The sequence below is a fragment of the Perissodus microlepis genome, chromosome 1 (genome assembly GCF_051167445.1).
Source record: "Perissodus microlepis isolate ML-2025 ecotype Zambia chromosome 1, ASM5116744v1, whole genome shotgun sequence".
NCBI lineage: Eukaryota > Metazoa > Chordata > Actinopteri > Cichliformes > Cichlidae > Perissodus > Perissodus microlepis.
The window spans coordinates 29095439-29115854 of NC_140461.1; the positions used below are offsets into that span (position 1 = coordinate 29095439).

At 39.4% G+C, this 20416-nt stretch overlaps 1 protein-coding gene across 1 annotated transcript in view; it reads left to right on the forward strand.

Moving 5' to 3' along the window:
• The first annotated feature begins 14673 nt into the window (after nucleotides 1–14673).
• itga11a (integrin, alpha 11a) overlaps nucleotides 14674–20416 on the forward strand; it is a 50642-nt gene continuing 44899 nt past the window's right edge. Inside the window, exon 1 of the mRNA XM_084939311.1 lies at nucleotides 14674–14822. Coding sequence (XP_084795437.1) covers nucleotides 14774–14822 — 49 coding nt within the window. The 5' untranslated portion in view covers nucleotides 14674–14773. The remainder of the gene's footprint in view (nucleotides 14823–20416) is intronic.

Genomic DNA, 20416 nt, shown 5'->3' on the forward strand with positions numbered 1-20416 from the left:
CTTGATGGGCCAGATGGATGGGCCCGTGGCTGGATTGGTAAAGGGCAGAGAGCTCCAGTCCGACTCAGACGCCAGCAAGGTGGAGGTGGAGTACTGGTTTGGGCTGGTATCATCAAAGATGAGCTTGTGGGGCCTTTTCGGGTTGAGGATGGAGTCAAGCTCAACTCCCAGTCCTACTGCCAGTTTCTGGAAGACACCTTCTTCAAGCAGTGGTGCAGGAAGAAGTCTGCATCCTTCAAGAAAAACATGATTTTCATGCAGGACAATGCTCCATCACACGCGTCCAAGTACTCCACAGCGTGGCTGGCAAGAAAGGGTATAAAAGAAGAAAAACTAATGACATGGCCTCCTTGTTCACCTGATCTGAACCCCATTGAGAACCTGTGGTCCATCATCAAATGTGAGATTTACAAGGAGGGAAAACAGTACACCTCTCTGAACAGTGTCTGGGAGGCTGTGGTTGCTGCTGCACGCAATGTTGATGGTGAACAGATCAAAACACTGACAGAATCCATGGATGGCAGGCTTTTGAGTGTCCTTGCAAAGAAAGGTGGCTATATTGGTCGCTGATTTGTTTTTGTTTTGTTTTTGAATGTCAGAAATGTATATTTGTGAATGTGGAGATGTTATATTTGTTTCATAGGTAAAAATAAATCATTGAAATGGGTATATATTTGTTTTTTGTTAAGTTGCCTAATAATTATGCACAGTAATAGTCACCTGCACACACAGATATCCCCCTAAAATGGCTAAAACTAAAAACAAACTAAAAACTACTTCCAAAAACATTCAGCTTTGATATTAATGAGTTTTTTGGGTTCATTGAGAACATGGTTGTTGTTCAATAATAAAATTATTCCTCAAAAATACAACTTGCCTAATAATTCTGCACTCCCTGTAGTGCTACATGCAGATATCGAACTCTCACACTAAACCTGAAGAGAGAAAGGAAGCACAGATAGGAAGACACGGTGATACAGTGATGTGAAATAATTATTTGATCCCCCTGCTGAATTTGTAAGTTTGCTCATTTACAACACAAGCTGGTACCAGCAAACTGGTAGTTTCACTTTAATGGAGCGAGACAGAACATCAGTGAAATATCTAGAAAAACACATTTCATAAAAGTTATAAATTGATTTGCCTGTAACTGAATAAAATAAGTATTTGATCCCCAACAAACCAGCCAGTATTCTGGCTTCCACAGACTGGCTGTGCACCCATGTGGCAAACAGTCAGGGGCGGATCTAGAAGGGTGGCATGGGGTGGCAAGTGCCACCCTAAAATGATCCCTTGCCAGTGTTGCTCATTAAAATAAGATAGCATTAACAGTTTGAGCGTAGTTACAGTCAACAGTGAATATAAATGCTAAAACCGAATATATTGGATAGTGTCCCCCCCTCCACATTAACAAATGGTTCAGCCCATAGCGGGACCGGCTTTTTTCTTGTTTTCAGTAGCAAGCGATGCTTATGATTGTGCCAGAGCACATTTTGAACAACACCACGGGAATTTCGGATTTTACACAGGTAGTTCGATGTTACACTCTGGAAATGGAAGGAAGGTGAGTGTTATTAACCCTCTGTGATCCACCGACACCCTGCACCTCCAAATCACATGACTATTTTAAGCTGACATAGCAAAAAGCTGCAGCCACGCTGAGTCTCTATTTCAGCCCACATTGAAAGTTCGGAATTCAAAGTTTTTAAATTTTAATTACAGGCCAGTAAATCCAGAGTTATGATAATATATATAAGCCATGCTTTGTTCTAAATACTGTCATCACATTTTTGTGTGTGTGTGTTTTAAGCGTTTTCTAAGGACCGCGCGAAAACAGTAAAGAAAGGAAAAAAAGCCACCTCTTTCCTATCAGTGGAAAAATGCACCATGTTGACCAATTTAAAAAAAAGTCAACATCTGGGATTTGGTTGTTTAGGAAGAGGGAAAAGTTTTGGGGGTGACGGTAACGGCAGCGAGACAGAGCAAGCGAGTGAGAGAGAGAGAGAGAGAGAGAGTTTTTAGATGTGGGAGATATGTGACGTTTAGTGTGGAGTGTTTACTTAGTGTGTTGTGTTGTCTTGTGTAGTTGTTCTGTTGTGTAGTCGTTTTATTTTGTGTGTCAGTGAGGGCACTAATGAATGTCACAAAGGCACATTTGCAACGTAAACACTGTCAATAAGTAGAAAACCAGCGGAGTGATACACCTCCTGTTGTCAGGCCTGCAGGTTTATCCCTGTGCTGTTCTCCTGTCTTTTGGTGGACAAACTTTTTTTTTTTTTTACTGACACACATCATTTGTGGGGCATCTTATTGCAAAACCTGATTGTTCTCTCACTTTAGTTTTAGTAATATTTTTAAATGGTTGTAGAAAATGAAAAAAAAAAACGGCAGGTGTATTGGCTGCATTTTTAGATAAATAGTTGTATATGTTTACAAAATGTACAATTTATTTTTGCATTTCAAGTTATAAACATTTACTCAACATGTCTGTGGGGGGTTGTTTTACAGTAAAAAAACACTACTAGGATTTTAAGTTCTTTGTGTGATTTCAGATCAGTAATAGTACTATTAATAGTAATACTAATGCAGTATGTCAGTGAAAAAAACAACTAAATTCAGTTGAGGTGAAAAGAATGATACCAAACAAGGCAAGGGGAAAAAAATAAAATGAAACAATTTGAGGGTGAAATAAAAACGTAAACTCAAAAGGAGTCAAAAATGGCCGGTTGTATTTCAGACCTCAGTGGGTTAATCCAACAAATCATGAAAAATTAGGTTTAAATTTTTGTTCATGACAGTGCAGATTTCTGGCATTTTGTGTAATTTAAGCATGTAACAATGTGACAAAAAACAGTATGAAACTTAAGTTAGACTTATGTTTGTAAATGAACCGCCCCAAGTTGTGTAGCTTTCTGGATTTTATACTTATTGGGCTACATATTTATTTATTATACAGGCTATACAGTACATAGCATCAAAACTCACATCTTTTATGTAACTAAAGTGTTTAATTATGTGGGCTACAGACAATAATTAAGTTATAGACTATATTTATATGAAAAACGTGTATACTTACTGCATTTGAATCATTTTAACCATATGTAACCACCTGCACATGTGTTTGGGGGGAGGAAAAGGCTTTGATTTTGCCATCCCATTTGATTTCTTTGCCACCCTCATGCCACCCTAAGGAAATTTCTCTAGATCCGCCCCTGCAAACAGTCAGTTATAGATGTCATGATCTCAACTCATTATGTGGATAAAACACAGCTGTCCACAGCATCAATTACTTCCATTCCAACATTTCCACCTTCATGGCAAGATGAAAGAGAAGAAGCAAGAAACTTGGTGAGGACGTGGCAACTGTTGGTGCGATTGTTCAGAAGTGGATGAAATATTAAATGAGCTCATGGGGTGAGGGATCATCATAAGAAAGGTGGTGGGTCAGTCCAAAGCTACATGGGAGGAGCTTGTTAATTATCTGAAGACAGTTGGGACCACAGTCACCAAGAACACCAGTATGCTTTAATGAATTTAAATCTTGCACCACCCACAAGGTTCCTCTGCTCAAGAAGGCACGTGTACAGGCCTGTTCTAAGTTTCCACTTAACATTTAAATGATTCAGGGAAGACTTGGGAGAATGTGCTGTAGTCAGATGAAACCAAAGCTCTCCTGACCCCTGTCCTGTAAAGACCGGTGGGCCAAAATCCCTCCTGAGATGTGGGCAAACCTGGTGACTAATTACAAGAAACATCTACCATTGTGAAAGGGTTTTTCCACCAAGTACTAAGTCATGTTTTGCTTGGGGATCAAATACTTAAACTCCATAAACACTTGAGAAGCACAAGAAACAGAAGTCAGATATTAAGCTGAAGCTCATCATAGTAGAAAAACAATGGGAACAGTTATGAAGAGCTGTGGAACTAATCATTGATAAAAAAAAATAAATAAATAAAAGCCTTCGGACCAAAGCATGAGATCATGACATTCTGTTTCATCATGTGGCTGCTAATAGCGCATGTACATAGTCACATCTGTGTATTAACAGCTGGTGTTAGGAACAAATGTTTGAAGCTGTGAGAAATAATATAACCACACTAATTAAATGAAAGGCCTCCATATTTTTCTGTGTTGAATACCAGAAACAAACTAATTTTCTAAATATGTGTTTCTGGTTGGATTTCTCTGATCAGACGGGCAGAGAGGCTGATCAAAGCATTGTTCTAGAGACATCCAAAGGCATGTGGCCATCAATACAAAAGCAGCAGGAACAGTTTATAAAACTGCAGACATGTTTGTAACCTGAAGTCTTGAGGTACAGAATGGTCATAAAATGCATGGCTGTACAGGGAGTTCAAACATCCACGGGGGGCATAATTACCTGCGCCTGGCAGAGGAGCAACACTTAGCACGCATGAACCCTGTGCGGCTCTGGACCCTGCTCCAGGAATCATGTTGTCCCTTTACAGTAAATCAGGGTTTGTTCAAAAAATGTAAAAGTCTGAGTTGGTATTTCCAGGTAAACATCTCATTTGCAGTTAGAATATCTGTGCTTAGATTGTATTTTTGTACTTAGCTCTTCTAGGTTGATGTTCCAGAGCTCCCGTCTCAGGATACTCTATATTTAATGTAACATGTCGGTTATAATAGGCAAGGCTGGGATGTATTTGTGTGTACTGAGCGTAATACATTTGATATACAGTAGTCCAGATACTAACTAGCATTATAACTAAAACTAAATCTTTTTAAATTACCTTAATCCTTTTGGGTCCAGGATATAATTGGCAGTTGATTACCACTTTTGATTATTACCTTTATATTTCAGTATAGGCAGAATCCTTTGTGCTGACAGGAAGGCAAAACTAACTTAAATAACCAGTGCTTACAAGCAAAGTATGCAGAAGAGCATCTGTGAACACACAATTTGTCAAACCTTTAAGCAGTTGGCTTATATCAGCAGAAAACCACCCTTGTCAGCTAAGAAAAGGCTAGAATTTGCATGGGCACACTGAAATCAGACAGTAGATGATTGAAAAAACGTTGCCTGTTTCTGCTTTGACACGTTGACTGTAGGGTCAAGATTTGGTGTAAACAATATGAGAGTGTACGCACCTTCTGATGGCTGCTTCCAGTGTCACAAAGCTCAAATCATCCCAAACTGGTTTGCTGCTTGTGATAATGACTTGACTGTACTCAAATGGCCTCCACCAGAGCTCAAACCAGACCTGCCGCAACTGTGTGATGCTATCATGTCAACATGCACCAGAATCTCTGACCAGTGTTTTCAGATTTGTGCCAAGAAGTGTGCCCAACACAATACTAGTAGATTGTACCTAATGAAATGTCTAGCGAGTTATAGTTTTATATATCAGTATCCCACTTATTCAAACATTAGGAATATTTTCATAGAGTGAAGAGAACCCCTGGGATCGGTTCAAGAAGCATGAAAACCAGATTAAGAACCCACCGTTTAGTTTTGATCTCTGTTTCAAATTAAATGCTTATAGCTGCCAAACCAAAATGGCAGCATTGTGCTCATACTGTTGACACAATACACAAAACAAAACTAAGAAAAACATGAATCTACAACACTGTGTATTTAGCCACTTAGTATTGCGTTTCAGGATGTAAATACATCAGTCTCAGTCACTCATCAACAATTAAGGCATTCTAAAGGCAAAAGGTGGCCCAACCTGGTGCTTATAAGGTATACCTAATTAAGTGCCCACTGAGTCTGTATATAGAGAACTGCAAAACATGAACATATATGAGATGTTTAAGCCACTAAACTAAAACTAACTACTCATGAATATATGACGTGGATATTGTTTGAGCCATTTAGATTCTTGTATCTCAGAGACTTTAGCTTATGTTTCTACCTGAATCAGGCACAATTTAATATAAGATAATATTTTCTTTCTTTTTTAAAAAAAATCTCTGGGTAAGCAATAAAATTGCACGTCAAAAATGTCTGCAGATTTTTTATAAACACAATGTATAGCACAACGTTTAACTGAATTATAGCCTTTTTACGGCAGACACCTTAAGCAATATCAAATTAAACTCTTCTTTAAAAAATACAAACATAGTTTGGGAAACAGAATCTGTCTTCTCATGAGCAAAGAAACCGCCAAGTGTGGTTAAATAATAAACAGAAGGTTCAGTCTCTCATTGGAACAGTAGCTGCCAGGGTGTAAAACAACAGAAAATAACATCACACATAGACTTTCCCCTTTGGAAACGCTATGCCACAAGATGTGTTGCATTAACCGTTAATGTGTTGTCATAAGGATTGCATTGAAAATTTCTGTGAGAAGGGCTTAACTTGGTGTTTGAGTGGTAGACCTGCAACAGATAATTGCACATAAGCTTCGTGAAACCTAATAATTACAAGCAGAAAATTGTAGACAGTCTGGTTTTCCATCGAGATCCAAGAGGAGAAAAAAAAAGCCTGGTTCGATTTTTCCATCTGTCTCACAATGAACGTAAATCCTAACACAATGAAACAGGAGCGTGTGTTCTCTCATGAAGAAGACATGACGAAGGCAGAAATTTATGTTGAGCCACAAGACAGAATGACCTCAGTTTTGAGTTGCTTGATTGGGTATAGGAATGCGGTGACCCTACTAGATCCCTTATATGTCTGTCCTGGGAAGTAATACTACCAGAATGTGAATTGCATGAGAGAGAGTGAAAATTATATGCCTCCGACTACTGTATTGTATCCATATTAGGCCTCAAGACGGGGAAAAAAATTCTCACTTACGTACACTACAGCACACGCGTCCGTGCAAGTATTTTCATATGGGCTTTGTGTTTAAGCTGGGTGTTGAGAGACATGGCTTTGCCCTGAATCTGGACGTGTGAGCTTTGCAGTGTTCCATTGTCGTCCATCTTGTGGCGTGTGGCTTTAGTTTCCACATTAGTCTATTTCCCACTATTGCTACTGGCACAACTCAACCTGCACAAAGCTCCGCCAGAGATCTGGAAAAGTTAGCATGACTCACTCAAGCTCAGACAGTAACATTTACTTCTCTCATTCGTTGGATGTAGCTCTTTAATACGTTCATCTATAAAGGGATTTTCCATTGGTATTCGAGTAGTAATGAAATTGTATCAGTTACCTAATAATGGGAGTACGCTGTCAAGCTTCTTACGAAAGTCAGGAGAGAACTTGATATGGACGAAAAAGCATTTCTTTTATTCCCGTGATACACTAATCAAATTGTGATTTGGACCTCCTTGGTGGCCAAATCACAGAAATGCTGAGCAAGATCATGAGATGGAAACTGATGTATTTGCATCCCAGAACACAATATTAAGTGTCTTTATGCTTTTTGAACCGATCCTATTAGTTCACTTCTCTCTATGAAAATATTCATGTTGTTTGAATTAGTGACCTCTTTTACCTTCAGAGCTGCTTTAATCCTTCATCGCTTGGATCCAACAAGGTGCTTAAATTATTCCTCAGGGATTTTGGTTCTTACTGACATGATAACATCACACAGCTGCTGCATAATTGTTGGCTGCCAGTCCAGATGTAAATCACCTGTTCCACTTCATCCCAAAGGTGCTCTACTGGATTGCGATCTGGTGGCTGTGGAGGCCATGTGACTGCAGGGAACTCGCTGTCATGTCCAAGAAACCATTTTGAGATCATCTGAGTTTTGTGACATGGTGCATTAACCTGCTGGAAGCAACCGTCAGAAGATGGTTACAAGGGACGGAGATGGCCAGCAACAATACTCAGGTCGACTGTGAGCCCAAAGTGTGCCAAGAAAATATCCCCCACCCCATTACACCACCAGGATACAACGCAGGACGGATCCATGGATTCAGATGTTTACACCAAATTCTGACCCTACCACCCAAATGCCATAGTATAAGTCAAGACTCATCAAACTAGGTAATGTTTTTCCAATCTTCTGTTGTGCAGCATTGATAAGCCAATATGAACTATGAATGTGTTGTGCGTTCAGAGAAGCTCATCTGCATACCTTGGCTATTATTAATTTGTTATTTGAGTCACTGTTGTCTCCCTATTAACTCAAAGTTTAACTCAGTTTAAACTTCAGCAGGTTGTGAATTTCTGATATGTGATTGACTGATTAAATATTTCCATGGACCACATGTACCTAACAAAGTATCTGGTAAGTTTATATAAAAACAGCCTAATATCTAGGTCTAGCGAATTCAAGCTTTAAAAAATTCTCCAATTGAATATCAGTGAGTGAGGAAACAAATGCTCCATGAAGTACACGGTTAGCGCATAGTTATTAACTTTTTGAGATATGACGTTCATCAAGACTTGGGTCTGATTGGAGACATTAACAAAAGCTAGGAATTGTGCCTGTCTGTTTGTGCAAGGCTCTTGCACATGATAACAGCTTTCGTTCAGTGTAACACATCTTGGGAGACGTGTCAGGAGTGATTAGGCAACAAAAATGAACAATGCCAGTACAAAACATTTAGTCAGGTGCGAGCCCAGTTAAGCTACCCCCAAACTGACAGAAACTCAGCATGCGAATCTGTGTTTCTGAGTTGCCGTTCTCAAAGATGCCACAGTGCACATAATGATATGTGGGATTCATTATATCTTTTCCAGTACTGAGCTTTGGGAAGATGGTTTTTGAAACCCTACATCTTAAGCCAGTTTACATCCAGGATAAACTGTTTATTCTAAATGTCATCTCTAGAAAACATCCACAGCACATATATGGAGCAAAAAAGTAAATATTTTTACAATTTAACACATACATGCACACACACACATGCGCACACATGCACACACACACACACAGCATGCATGTGCATAAGATAGATCCTTGCAATGTATATTTACTCACACCACAGTATGGCCTTGGTTAAATGTGAAGTACACACATCATTTTCCTACAAATCATCTTAAGCCACAGGTTTCAAGACACTTTGGACAATATAGCCTCAAAGATCTGTTTTGAAGCAGGTTGCTAACATTTGAACTGATTACACTTCCTGAACATAACGAGAAATCGAACACATACGTCATTCATAAATTGCCACATGCATTGAGTTGAATGCTTTACAGTTGGAATTGTTGGTAATAAAATTTAGAATTTCGCATCCATTATCAAACATTTTGATGAAGGTTTATCAAAATTTGGCAAATAAGAAAATGACAGTAAGATGTTGTCTTTTGTCTGAAAAGTGTCTGTGTCAATATGACAGCATTTAAAAATGTAAAGATACAGACTTTAGGTTATTTTAATTAACATCTCCATTTTAACGTTGTGAAAAGTACCAAGTGACTTAAATTACCAATAGTTTGCAGTACAGCAATCTTATATTGAGCATCAGCGTTAGTGCTGAAAATATTTAAGCTCTGCAGGACGCACAGATTTGTGTTTTTATGGGGTCTGTTGAAACAGAGACCTCCTTTATTCAGTCATTACTAGATTGGATATCCAGAAACTGAATTTCTTAAATTCAATGTCTTGTTTCTATAGCAGCTTTTCCCTTTGACCACAACTCTACAACATCATTTAATGTTTAACAGATCAATACAAAAATGCTACAGATCCACATTTAATGGCTTCAATAGAAAATGAATATTAAAATGATTAATAATTTGTTTGAATGAAAATAGGACGCATTTGTTAAAAAATGTTTCGATATAACGCTTTACTGCCATTTATTCAGGGTGAAAAATAAACAAGTGTAAATACCTTCAAATTGCCTTTAATGTACACATGGTGAATCTATTCTTCATTTAATTAAAAGTAAATAATTAAGTGTGAAAAGTGTTGAGTCTTGTTTGGTTCCTGTATGCTACACCACATATTATTTGGCAGAGTGGCTCTTCCGAAACATTTTTCCAGTTTAATGGTTTATCCAGGGCTACTCGCTGGATCTGTGCAGTGATCTCTCCCTGCTGTCCCTGTAGCCGATGATCTGGCCCGAAAACCAGCTGCTGGAGCAGCAACATGTTTAAAAAAGGTCCTTAGAGGAGTTTGAGTGTGGGCTGTATTGCATTCATTGTTTTATCTTGCTCCTGACTTACTTGGCCATGATTTATGGAAAGTAACATCCCTGTGGACAGTAACTCTCAGTACATACAGGTGATTGTTTCAAGAGTGATTTCCAAGAAATGCCTCAGGCCTCAACAGACTTCTGAGAACAGTGACTGCATAAAGAACTTCCGCCTTTGTTACTGGGCCGAAATTCACGCCCAAATCTGAGAATCTGGACATGTTTCATCTTTTTTGATTCACTTAAACACTCACTTGCATTGTCTTCTTCCGTCAGATCTCATGTACTTTGGAAAATCCATCCGCTGAGACAGAGAGACAGAAATAAAAAAAGAAGCCAAGGAGTTAGATATGGTTTTTTTTAGTGCTGTCAGCGTTAATCTGGTTAAAATGACGCCATAACCACATTAACGCGGCAAATCTCCCTTAGCGAGTTAGCACGGATCGCCCTGTGCGTGGAGCGCGTCAGCGCGGTTAGCTCAGTAATGTGTTAGCGCCATCCAGCCCCACTTGGCACACTTTAGCTAACTCGCTAAGGGAGATTTGCCGCGTTAATGCGGTTATGGCGTTACCGTCATTTTAACCAGATTAACGCTGACAGAACTAGTTTTTTTTTTTAATTTCACAATAAGACTCACTGGGTCTTTAAGTTGTTGGGTTGTTGAACTTACTATGGGTGATGACACCTATAGTAAGTTCAGCTGCTGGGAAGATTATGTTGACTTTAACTGACTTGATTGGGTGTTTTTTCTGCCACCCTGTGGTCAAATGTCTGTTAATGTGGCTTTAAAATGCTTCCAGTGAAAACTGTAATGTTCAAATCTGTCAAAAATCCCTCTCTGGCTTTTTTCTGGTCAGTAATGAAAATAAAATCCAGAAATCATATTTGAAGATGTTTGTGGGAACAGTCATATTTGAATTAGGCTAACCTAGAAAAATCTCTCTCAATCATCTCTGACCTTGGCCGCTGAACTAATACTTAACTGAACCGCAGAATCAGAATCAGTTGAAAGAAGGCCCCAGAAGCCAACCTTGGAGGTCTCGAATTTGACAACATTATGATAGGTGATACATGCTGGGTATCCGCACGAGACACGCACCCAACCTGAACCTTGAGAATGGTTGGCTCTTTAAGTCTGATCCCATAGGACTTGTTCCATTATAGCCTGAGGAGCCAGCCATATATCACACACAAGCAGATAATCCAGGGGTGATTGAGGTAATTGCTTGCAGTTGTGGTGGGGTGCCCTGAAAAGGTGAGGTAAGTGCAGCTTCTGTTCAATATTGATTTCAGGCTGCACTTCACAGCAGGACTCTGTGTGGCATATATGGTAAAAAGAATAGGATTTTCAAACCTAATTTTTCACACTCTGTTAAGTTCACGTCTGCTCCTCCTAACCCTAACACTCCCCTACAGACAGGGAGTTAAATATCCTCATGGCAGCTTTGGTAAGCAGTAAAACATGCTCGCAACCCCCTGGACTTGAAACACTGACAAAATAAGTCCAAGTCCTTAAACGCCACTGGCACACAGCCTCCATTCAAAGCACCAATAATTGCAGGTTCCTCTCTCTATCATTTGTCTTACAAGCTGACAGTGGGAGATTCTTGAGCTATGAGTTTTACCCACGATACTGAATAAAACAATTCATGTTATGAAACTTTTTATGTTTAGCTTTTTTTTTTATGTTACATTGACTGCCAAACCTCTGTACAATTTTAATTTTACCACCAATATGGAAAGTGTTTCATTTCTATCATGGAGGAGGAATTTGTACTTTTATTTTGGTAGTCTGCAGGAAGAATTTACTGCATGCTCACAACGTAAGCTGCTGTAACCCATTTGTCCTTTAAAACAGTACAATCCCAGCAGGAAGCACAATCGCATGTCAGTGTAGGTTTGAGTGAAAGTCCACACCATCAAATCCAGACATGTGGACTATGTGGACCATGGAATATCACTTACCTTCACTCACCTAGTCTTGGTGTAATTTTAAGATGTATATCAGCAATGCTATGCGGACACACATCCACACAGGCAGTGCCACAGTAGGCAAGGGCTTAATTTCCTGACTTCAAAGAAGCAAGGCAGCCAGCAGCCTACTGAAAAGAAGTGATGAAGGAGGAATAAGTCCAATGAGCTTTTAAGCACCCTTAATGAAAGCAAGTCTTGATTCTTTTTTAGTTTTTAAAGCTTTGGTTAAAGCGGTTTTGAGCGTACTCGCTGGCTTGATTTGTGTGAACTGTGGCTGCTCTGTGTTGAAAAGGAAAGGGACTGTGATTGCAAACTAAGAGGGGGTGTCTGTTAGAATCATAGATGTGCGTTTCCCAGATTTTTAAATAGACAGCAGCTCACAGGATACGTGTCGAATCTAGAAATATAAACAAGTCAGCTTGGATTAATTCCATGGTGAGTTTGTCCAGGATTTCACAGTCTCACATGGACCATTTGACTTTTGAAGATAGTGCATGCGTTGTGCTGGAAAGATATACAGAACAGCTGTTGCCTTTGCTAAGAGTTTTATTTTACTTTTTTTATTTATATGTTACTCTTGGTGAAACTGTTATTCTGTAAGTGTAAATTCTAACACGTGTTAGTTAACTTTATGCAGTGAAGTGAAACATTTTTTTTCTTTGTACCCACACACAGTGGCCAACTTGGTCGCCTTCAAGTTGTTGGTGGTGAGGCCAAAAGCAGTAACCATGGACCACAGCTCCAACAGCATTAAGACCAGATTAATGGTTGCTAACCTTTTATCTAATGCACCACAGGATATTGTTCACTAGTAGGGCAAGAACTGAAGCGGGAGACAATCAGCTTGTTAATGGTAGTAAAAGAGAGCCTAGCCCAAAGGTGAAGCTATTGAATTAGTTGTTGATCCAAGTTTCTAACCTGATCTATAGCTGCTATTAAAAAAAGTAAAAGTACAATTTTATTTATATAGCACCTTTCAGGATAAAAATCACAAAGTGCTTCACAGAAGCTAAAACATAAAATAAAAATCAACCAAAAGCAAAAGATGAGTTTTTAGCTGTTTTTTAAAAGCGACCACTGAGTCCACAGATCTCAAAGGGAGAGAGTTCCACTGTCTGGGGGCCACAGCTACAAAAGCTCTGTCGCCTTTTGTTTTCAGCCTCGTGTGTTAGACAACCAGCAAGCCCTGATCACATGACCTCAGGGACCTGCTGGGAATGTATGGATGTAAAAGTTCACTGATAAATGTTGGTGCTTGTCCATTCAGTCAATTCCAAAACCTTAAAGTGGATTCTGAGTTTAATAGGGAGCCAGTGCAGCTGAATCAGCAGGGGTGTGACATGGGAGTACTTGGAGGACTTGGTCAGAAGCTTTGCAGCGGCGTTCTGAACAAATTGCAACTTGCTAGCTGCATTTAGTGAGAGGAAAAATTACACTGTGAATATAAGGAGCAAATATGAGCTTCCTCCAAAGGACATCTGGTCCCACAAACAGCTCAGAGTAGAGCTGGCTCCTTTTGGGCTTCTGGGCACCTGTCTAGAAAGCCTCCTGGACACCCGCTAAATGAGGTGTTTTGAGCACTGAAGAAACCCCTTGCTGGATCAGATTTATTTTAACAAGTAAAATGTGTCTGTAGCAGCAACTTTATTGCCTAATTGCTCGCAATCTGAACTGACTGTGCTTTGACTACAAGCTCATGGCTAGGAGTTGGAAAGCTTCCACCTTGTCAATCCAGGAGCCTCAAAAGGTAACACTTGGGAAAGTTTGCTAGCAACACTACTTAGATATGTTTAAGAAAATAAAATCTTTGGGTTTGGGTTATAATAAAATCTCTCCTCTATTTTCTGGGTCACCAGGGTCATGTGCACTGTTCCACTTTATTTAGGATGGGTTGCCAGTAAAGCACCAGAAGGAAATGAAGAATATATATAACAAAGATACCGCATATTGATGAGCTTACATTTGTAAAACGCCATAAAACAGTTTGGACCTGGCAGAAACTATGTCCCCTTTATTTAGAATACAGTTTAGCTGTGTGGAAACATAAACTCTTCGGGGCTCGACATGGAAATCTACCAGGTGACCACAGAGTGATTTCAGGAAAGCTAATGTACACAAAATCTGCCTTACTGCATAAATTAGATCAGTCTACATTCTGCATTTGAACATGGCTCAAGTGAGAGCACATGTGGTAACATACCAACCCCGCAATTACTTGCCACTGTTAATATACCTGTCAGTTTGTGGTTGTGCCATGATGATAGCATCTGTGGTGTCAAGTCTGAAAGAAGCGCATTTAGTCTTGTATTGAGAAAAAGAAAGGTGGTGCTGCTGCTGATTTACGCTATTTCCAAAGAATCTTTTGGAAATCAAGTTAACTCTAAAAATATGACCGGTTATTGTTTTGTTTTTTTATATATGTTCGGAAACTAGATGTGTGTATCTCCTTTTCACCTTAACACCTCAAATCTCCAAATGTATGCTATCATAAAAACCCACATTCAAAAGTCCTCTACTGAAAACTCAAATTAAATCATTTCAAAAGCGTTTGTCAGGCCAAACTGAGCTGAATGAGTTTGTGAGAGACGGAGAATCCCTGCCCTGCTGTTTGTGTACCTCCTTCTTCTTCGACAGTCCCCTCCTACTTTCCCGAGATATAGGCAGCACTTTAACTCCGAGTCAATCAGAGTGGGATCTTTAACCGTGCGTGCCTCAGCCTACCACTTACACCCTCACAGCAGTCATCACTCGTACACCATCACATTGAGGCACGCTTGCACCGCAGACCATATGGAGTACTACAGCTTTCTCCTGCTTTGGATCTACAGCCAGCAGCTGGGTGAGTGAAAGGTGTTTATTGTTGTAACTATATATGTGTGCTTGTATCATACTAATGTGTGGATCTAATCGCTTTTCCTCATGTAGCTTTAAAATAATAGAAATACAACGCTTATTTAATCGTACTGTGTCTCATTTGAGCAGCAGGAAACATTTCTAAAATAAAGAGGTTTTCTTTTTTTTACTACATTAGATGACTTATTTTGTTAGTATTATGATATTTTATTTGCAAATCTGTGTGCTTTGTACTAAAACAGCGAGATTTGAGTATCTTCAGTGGATGAAAGGCTATTTGTGCACATGAGTATCAAGAAACAGCAAGTCAAAGGTCATTTGCTTTACTGAAAGATACGCTGTCTCTTAAAGGTCCACAAAGAAGCTCTGTGTCACACTGGAAGCAGGCATGTTCTTAAAACTCATGCCATCTTTTCAGTGTCAACTTTACAGAGACTGGAGAACTGGTGGTGCTCAGCCATAAATGTGGTCAATTACCAGTGTAATCACTTTAGCAGCACCACATCCAGACAGGGTGAAAGAAACAGAATGACAGAGACGGAGTCAAATGCATCAAATGCATGTACTTTTCAAAGTCAGACCTTTATTATGATTATCGTCTAAAGTAATATACAGTCCCAATGTTTAGTAAAGCTAATTACATCAACCGCATCCTTTAAGTGGCCTGTAGAAGCTTCAGTAACCGATGCAGGGCTGGAAATTTCTGTATGGTTACGTTTTGAGCTCAGTATAGTCACAATGCAGCCGTGTTTCCTAAAATTGTGTAAGGACACATTTCCATAAAATTCTGGGCAACTTGTCACTGTGGCTGTACATTATGTTTTGCCTGTTTTTTCCTCAACAGAAAGGCATTATTCACTTCTTTTCAAACTATTTGGAAGAGGAAACAAACTGGTCTTTAATTTACAAGTTTGGTAAATAATGTGAAACTGAAGATTGGAGAAAAGGAAATGTCTATTGTAAATATTTGTATCAGTTTTGGAATTCACTGGAGCAAACCTCTGGATTGATGCCACAGTAATAGAGACACTGACCTTGTAGCTGGAGTCTGCGGCAGAAGATGTGATGTAGCGGGAGATGTTTTGGAAAGCAAGCAAGAGGCTGTGGATTACTGTGTGTGGCCTGACATGACTTTTGAAAGAAGATAACTTTAAATGCGTCTATTTGGTTTGGATTTGATGAATATGAAACTTCTATATATATGTATAAAGGGTGTAAACATGTCCCTTAGATTCACTCTGCCAGCAGAATATACAGTATGAACTGTTTATTTTTCTTTCTGTGTATTTGTGTGGAAAAAATGACCTCATTTCAGTGTGTCCACATCCAAGAAACTGTAACAGGGTTTAATGGTTTGAAGACACATGTTGCCTATAATTAACGGCTAAATAATTAGTTTCAATTGCCCTCCACAGATTTTCATTTTACTTAAGTTCCTCCTTTGTTATCAGTGGACAAGAACTATAATTCCTGCAGGCTGATACCTACTTATCAATGAAAAGCCATTTCAATCCATTATATCTGTATTTAAAAGCTGCTCATGTTTTAGTTACAGTTAGTTAATGCTATACTGACCCATAGCAATTTATGCTCCACCTTCAGCTACAGAGATTTAGTCTGAATCCCTGTTGAGCCTTTTATCAACTCAGAAGGTTAACAGCCTAGCAGTGCCCAGTTGGCTCCTGTGTGCTTGGAGCATCTGGTTTTACACACCCCATGCCTCCCACAGTATTTGCTTTGGCATAGATAACAGTGAAATGAGGCGCCAAAATCTTTGAAAGTACATTGTCAAATGTGAAGTACCATGAAGTGTATCTTTCCAGAGAAAACCATTGGATCACTGGAAATCCAGAATGGATCAATGGAAAATCATTGCATCCTGTTTCTTCTGATATTTACTTTTATGCAAAGACCCATATATGCCAAAGATATCGCTCCTGGTCATGTAACACCAGTTGGATGCTGTTTCCACACACACACACACACACACACACACACACACACACACACACTCACACACACACACACACACACACACACACACATCAGAAGTGATTGTCAGGATAGATTTTTTTAAAAATCAGTGAAGAAGAGGAGACGTCATGGTGCTGTATCATGCGTGTGTGTGATATGAGGATGTGTCCAAGCCATCAGTTTGCACAATTCATCCAAACTGCTGCTCTATATCAGCGGGTCTGCGGTGGAGCTCCAGCAGCTTGGTGTTGGGCCAAAAGCAGCAGCAGACTAATGTGAGTCACACCGGCAGCCACCGGCCTGAGGTTTATTTATCTGGGCAAAGAAACCGGTACACAGGAAACCCAGCAAGACTCTGACCTTACGTTAAAAGCTGCTAATATTACTGAGAATATTAAATTGCTTTGCCACTTTAGTGTCTTTAAATGGAAACTGGATGATCTCAGTTCTCATGCTTTTTACCCTGACACTTCTCTCTCTGTTACAAGGACTGTGAGATTATTAGCTGTAACATTCCTTGCCTCATCTTCAGCCGAGATAAGGAGGATAATTGCTTGCATTGCTTAACCGCCAGATATCAGATATCAGAACAGATAATATTCTGTTGTATTTTATAATTACCCCCCCCCCACCCCCCCACCCCAAAAAAAAAAAATGAAATGATGCAGCACCTTCTGAATTATTCTCACACGGCTCCATCCCAGTGACTTATTTTCAACCTTGTTTGCTGAATATGTTTGTAGCTATATAGAAACTTTAAAGGGCCGTTGAGGGATAGGATGAAAGAAGAGCTGGTCGTGTGCACCATTCGTACCACAGGAAATGAGCAATGTGGCACATGTGTCAATATTTACTTGAAGAGTTTGCGTGGCAGAGACGGCCTTTCACTTTAAGAGAACTTTTCATGAAGCAGAACAAACAGTCTACGGTGATGCCAATCACATTATGAGATACTTGAGGTCACTTGACTGAAAAAAAAAATATGAATGACCTATTCATTGTGTAGCTGGGAATCCAAGCGTAGCTGTGGTAGAAGTGTGGTCTCAGTTTATTTATTTTTTTATGTTTATTTTTTTAAAACTGCCTGCAGTCCCCAAACTGTCAGTTTTGGCCACAGTTTACAGATGCTTGTTAGGGAACCGGGTAAGCAAATATTTAGTTTCATGTGTGTTTAGACAGCCTATTAACATGCCTAAATATTCACTATCTAAGGAATGCAGACAAATTCACATTTCTGTAGAGGGGCCATTTGTCTTCGGACTCAACATCCAGCCTCTCCTCTACATGTCAAAGCACCAGCAGAACTAAAATCTGCTCTGCTGTGTTAAGCAATGTTAAAGTGGTAATTCTGCAGTATTTATGATTTAAGAACAATGCAATATTTTTTATAATATAGAACATCTTTATAAATTACAAGCAATTCAGTTGTTATTTAACCATTCTGACAATACTTGTGATGCTATTCTACATCCTTTTAAATTTGGAGCAGTGGCAGAATATTGTAAGATGACCACTTAAATTGATGTCTTCAAAGTGGTTTCTAACGTAAAGTTTTCCCTAATTTGCTTTAATAAAAGAGTTCACTCATTAAAATGGTCCGTAAGCCAATAAAACAGCTTTATGAATCAGCAAACAGACTCCTGCCACACTTGCCACAGCTGCGCTGAGGCTCTGGATGACCACAAATTTTTGTATTTTGCTTCCAAACCAACACCTTGATACTTTAAAAAAAACAAAGAATTTGAACACGTGAATACCCAACAGGTCCATCTAACATCCCAAGAAGATCTCAGAGTTTACTTTTGTTGAAAGTAATGAACAGTGAACACTTGTTGAGAGGTGGATCAAAGAAATGTACACGATGTTAGACCGGTACATATACTATGTGATCAGCTGCTGGACATCCACATAAACAGATACATTGATGCAAGTGAAGAGAAAAGATTCCATGGACCTATTTTCTCAACCATTTATCCACTTCAGGATTGGCTGGGGTGCTGGAGCCTATCCCAGCTGGCATAGGGTGAAAGTACACCCAGGACAGGTCACCAGATCACTACAGGGCTAACACAAACAAGGCAGGCCACCATTCAAGCTCACATTTACACCTTTGGGCAATTTAGAATCACCAGTTAATGTAATTAGAGTGCAAACATTTGACAGTCAAATGTTGAAAGGTTTTCATTATGGCAACATCAGATTAAAAATAGTGTTAAGTTACAGCAGCAGCAAGTTTTCTCTCCCTCTCTTTCTCTGTGAGTCAGCTGTCTTGAATTTTGAACTGTAGTTTCTTATTGAGTAACTTTAATTGAACATGTGTCCAGCTTTGTTGCACATTCCTTCACTTGAATTTATCAAAGATTTCCCAGACAAAGAAAAAAACATCTCACTTGACTCAATGTGACCCCAGAGTCTCATTCATGAGGAATGAACTGTGTGTGGTGGTTTTTTGCTTGAGTGTGAGAGACTTAATAAACCCTACAGTGTGAGGACAAGAGCCACAAAGTAAGAAGTACAGAGGTCTGCAGTGGTTAAAAGATGAGACTTCTGAGCTCTCAGCTCAGCGTTGCAGCTCCAGCTGTGAGAAAACACTTTAATTTTAAGGAAACCTCTGTGTCTCATTAAGCACCAAGCGTGATTCAATTTCCCTCCTATGTCCCTCTCTTTAAGCGATGGTTTTTCCCTAAAACGTGACTCGGTGTAGTTTTGGATTGAGGATATCAGTAACATGTAGTGCAAAGGTAAATGTGAGTCCTGAACTTACAGTAGCTGAAATATTAATAGAGCAAAAAAAACTGAGCAGGGTCTCTTCAGTATAAAGTATAGCAGTTAGCGGAAAAGAGCTCGGCAGCAAATTATGCAGAAGACGGATGAAGCGAGGGAGATGAATTGAAAGGAAAGCAGAGCTGCATTACAGTTACGTTTTTTCCCTTCTTTGTTGCCAAAAGTAACGTTTCGTCACCTCCACAAAGATCCTCCTCTTTCATGGAAATTTGAAGGCCAAATCTTACTGTCAGCATTAATAAAATATAACAGGTTAAGTTAGTGACATGCAAAATCTCAAAAAATGCCATTGGTGGTTTGTGCTTTTGCAGAAGACGTTTTTATAAGATGCCTAAAATGTGAGAAAAACTTAAGTGCACATGTATTCTTCCTGCCCTCTGATTGCATCTGAGTATATTTCACCAGCTATTAATTATAATATCAATTTCAATTGCTTCTCTTCTTTTTGTCTTCTTCTACTTCACCTTAGACTGACATACTGGGATGAAGTAAACAACCCTGATGTCTGTCAAGTATGCCCTATGGAAGTAAAAAAATGTGCTATGTTGGTGGCCATGTTGACACACGTTTAACCAAAACTCCTCCGGGTCTGCAGATGTCTAATGGAAAAGTGTCAGTCAAACATGAGAGACAGCTCAGTTTATCTGAATAATATTTGTTTCGTTAGGAGGGAAGTCTGTGTTTAGGCTGGAGCAGGAGACTTGGGATTATTTTGAGGATGAGTAAGGAGGACTTTGCCGCTCTTTGTTGTATTCAGGACAGATGCTGAGGTTCAGCACAAACATTTACCACACAATCTAGATGTTCTATTTGGATTAAACT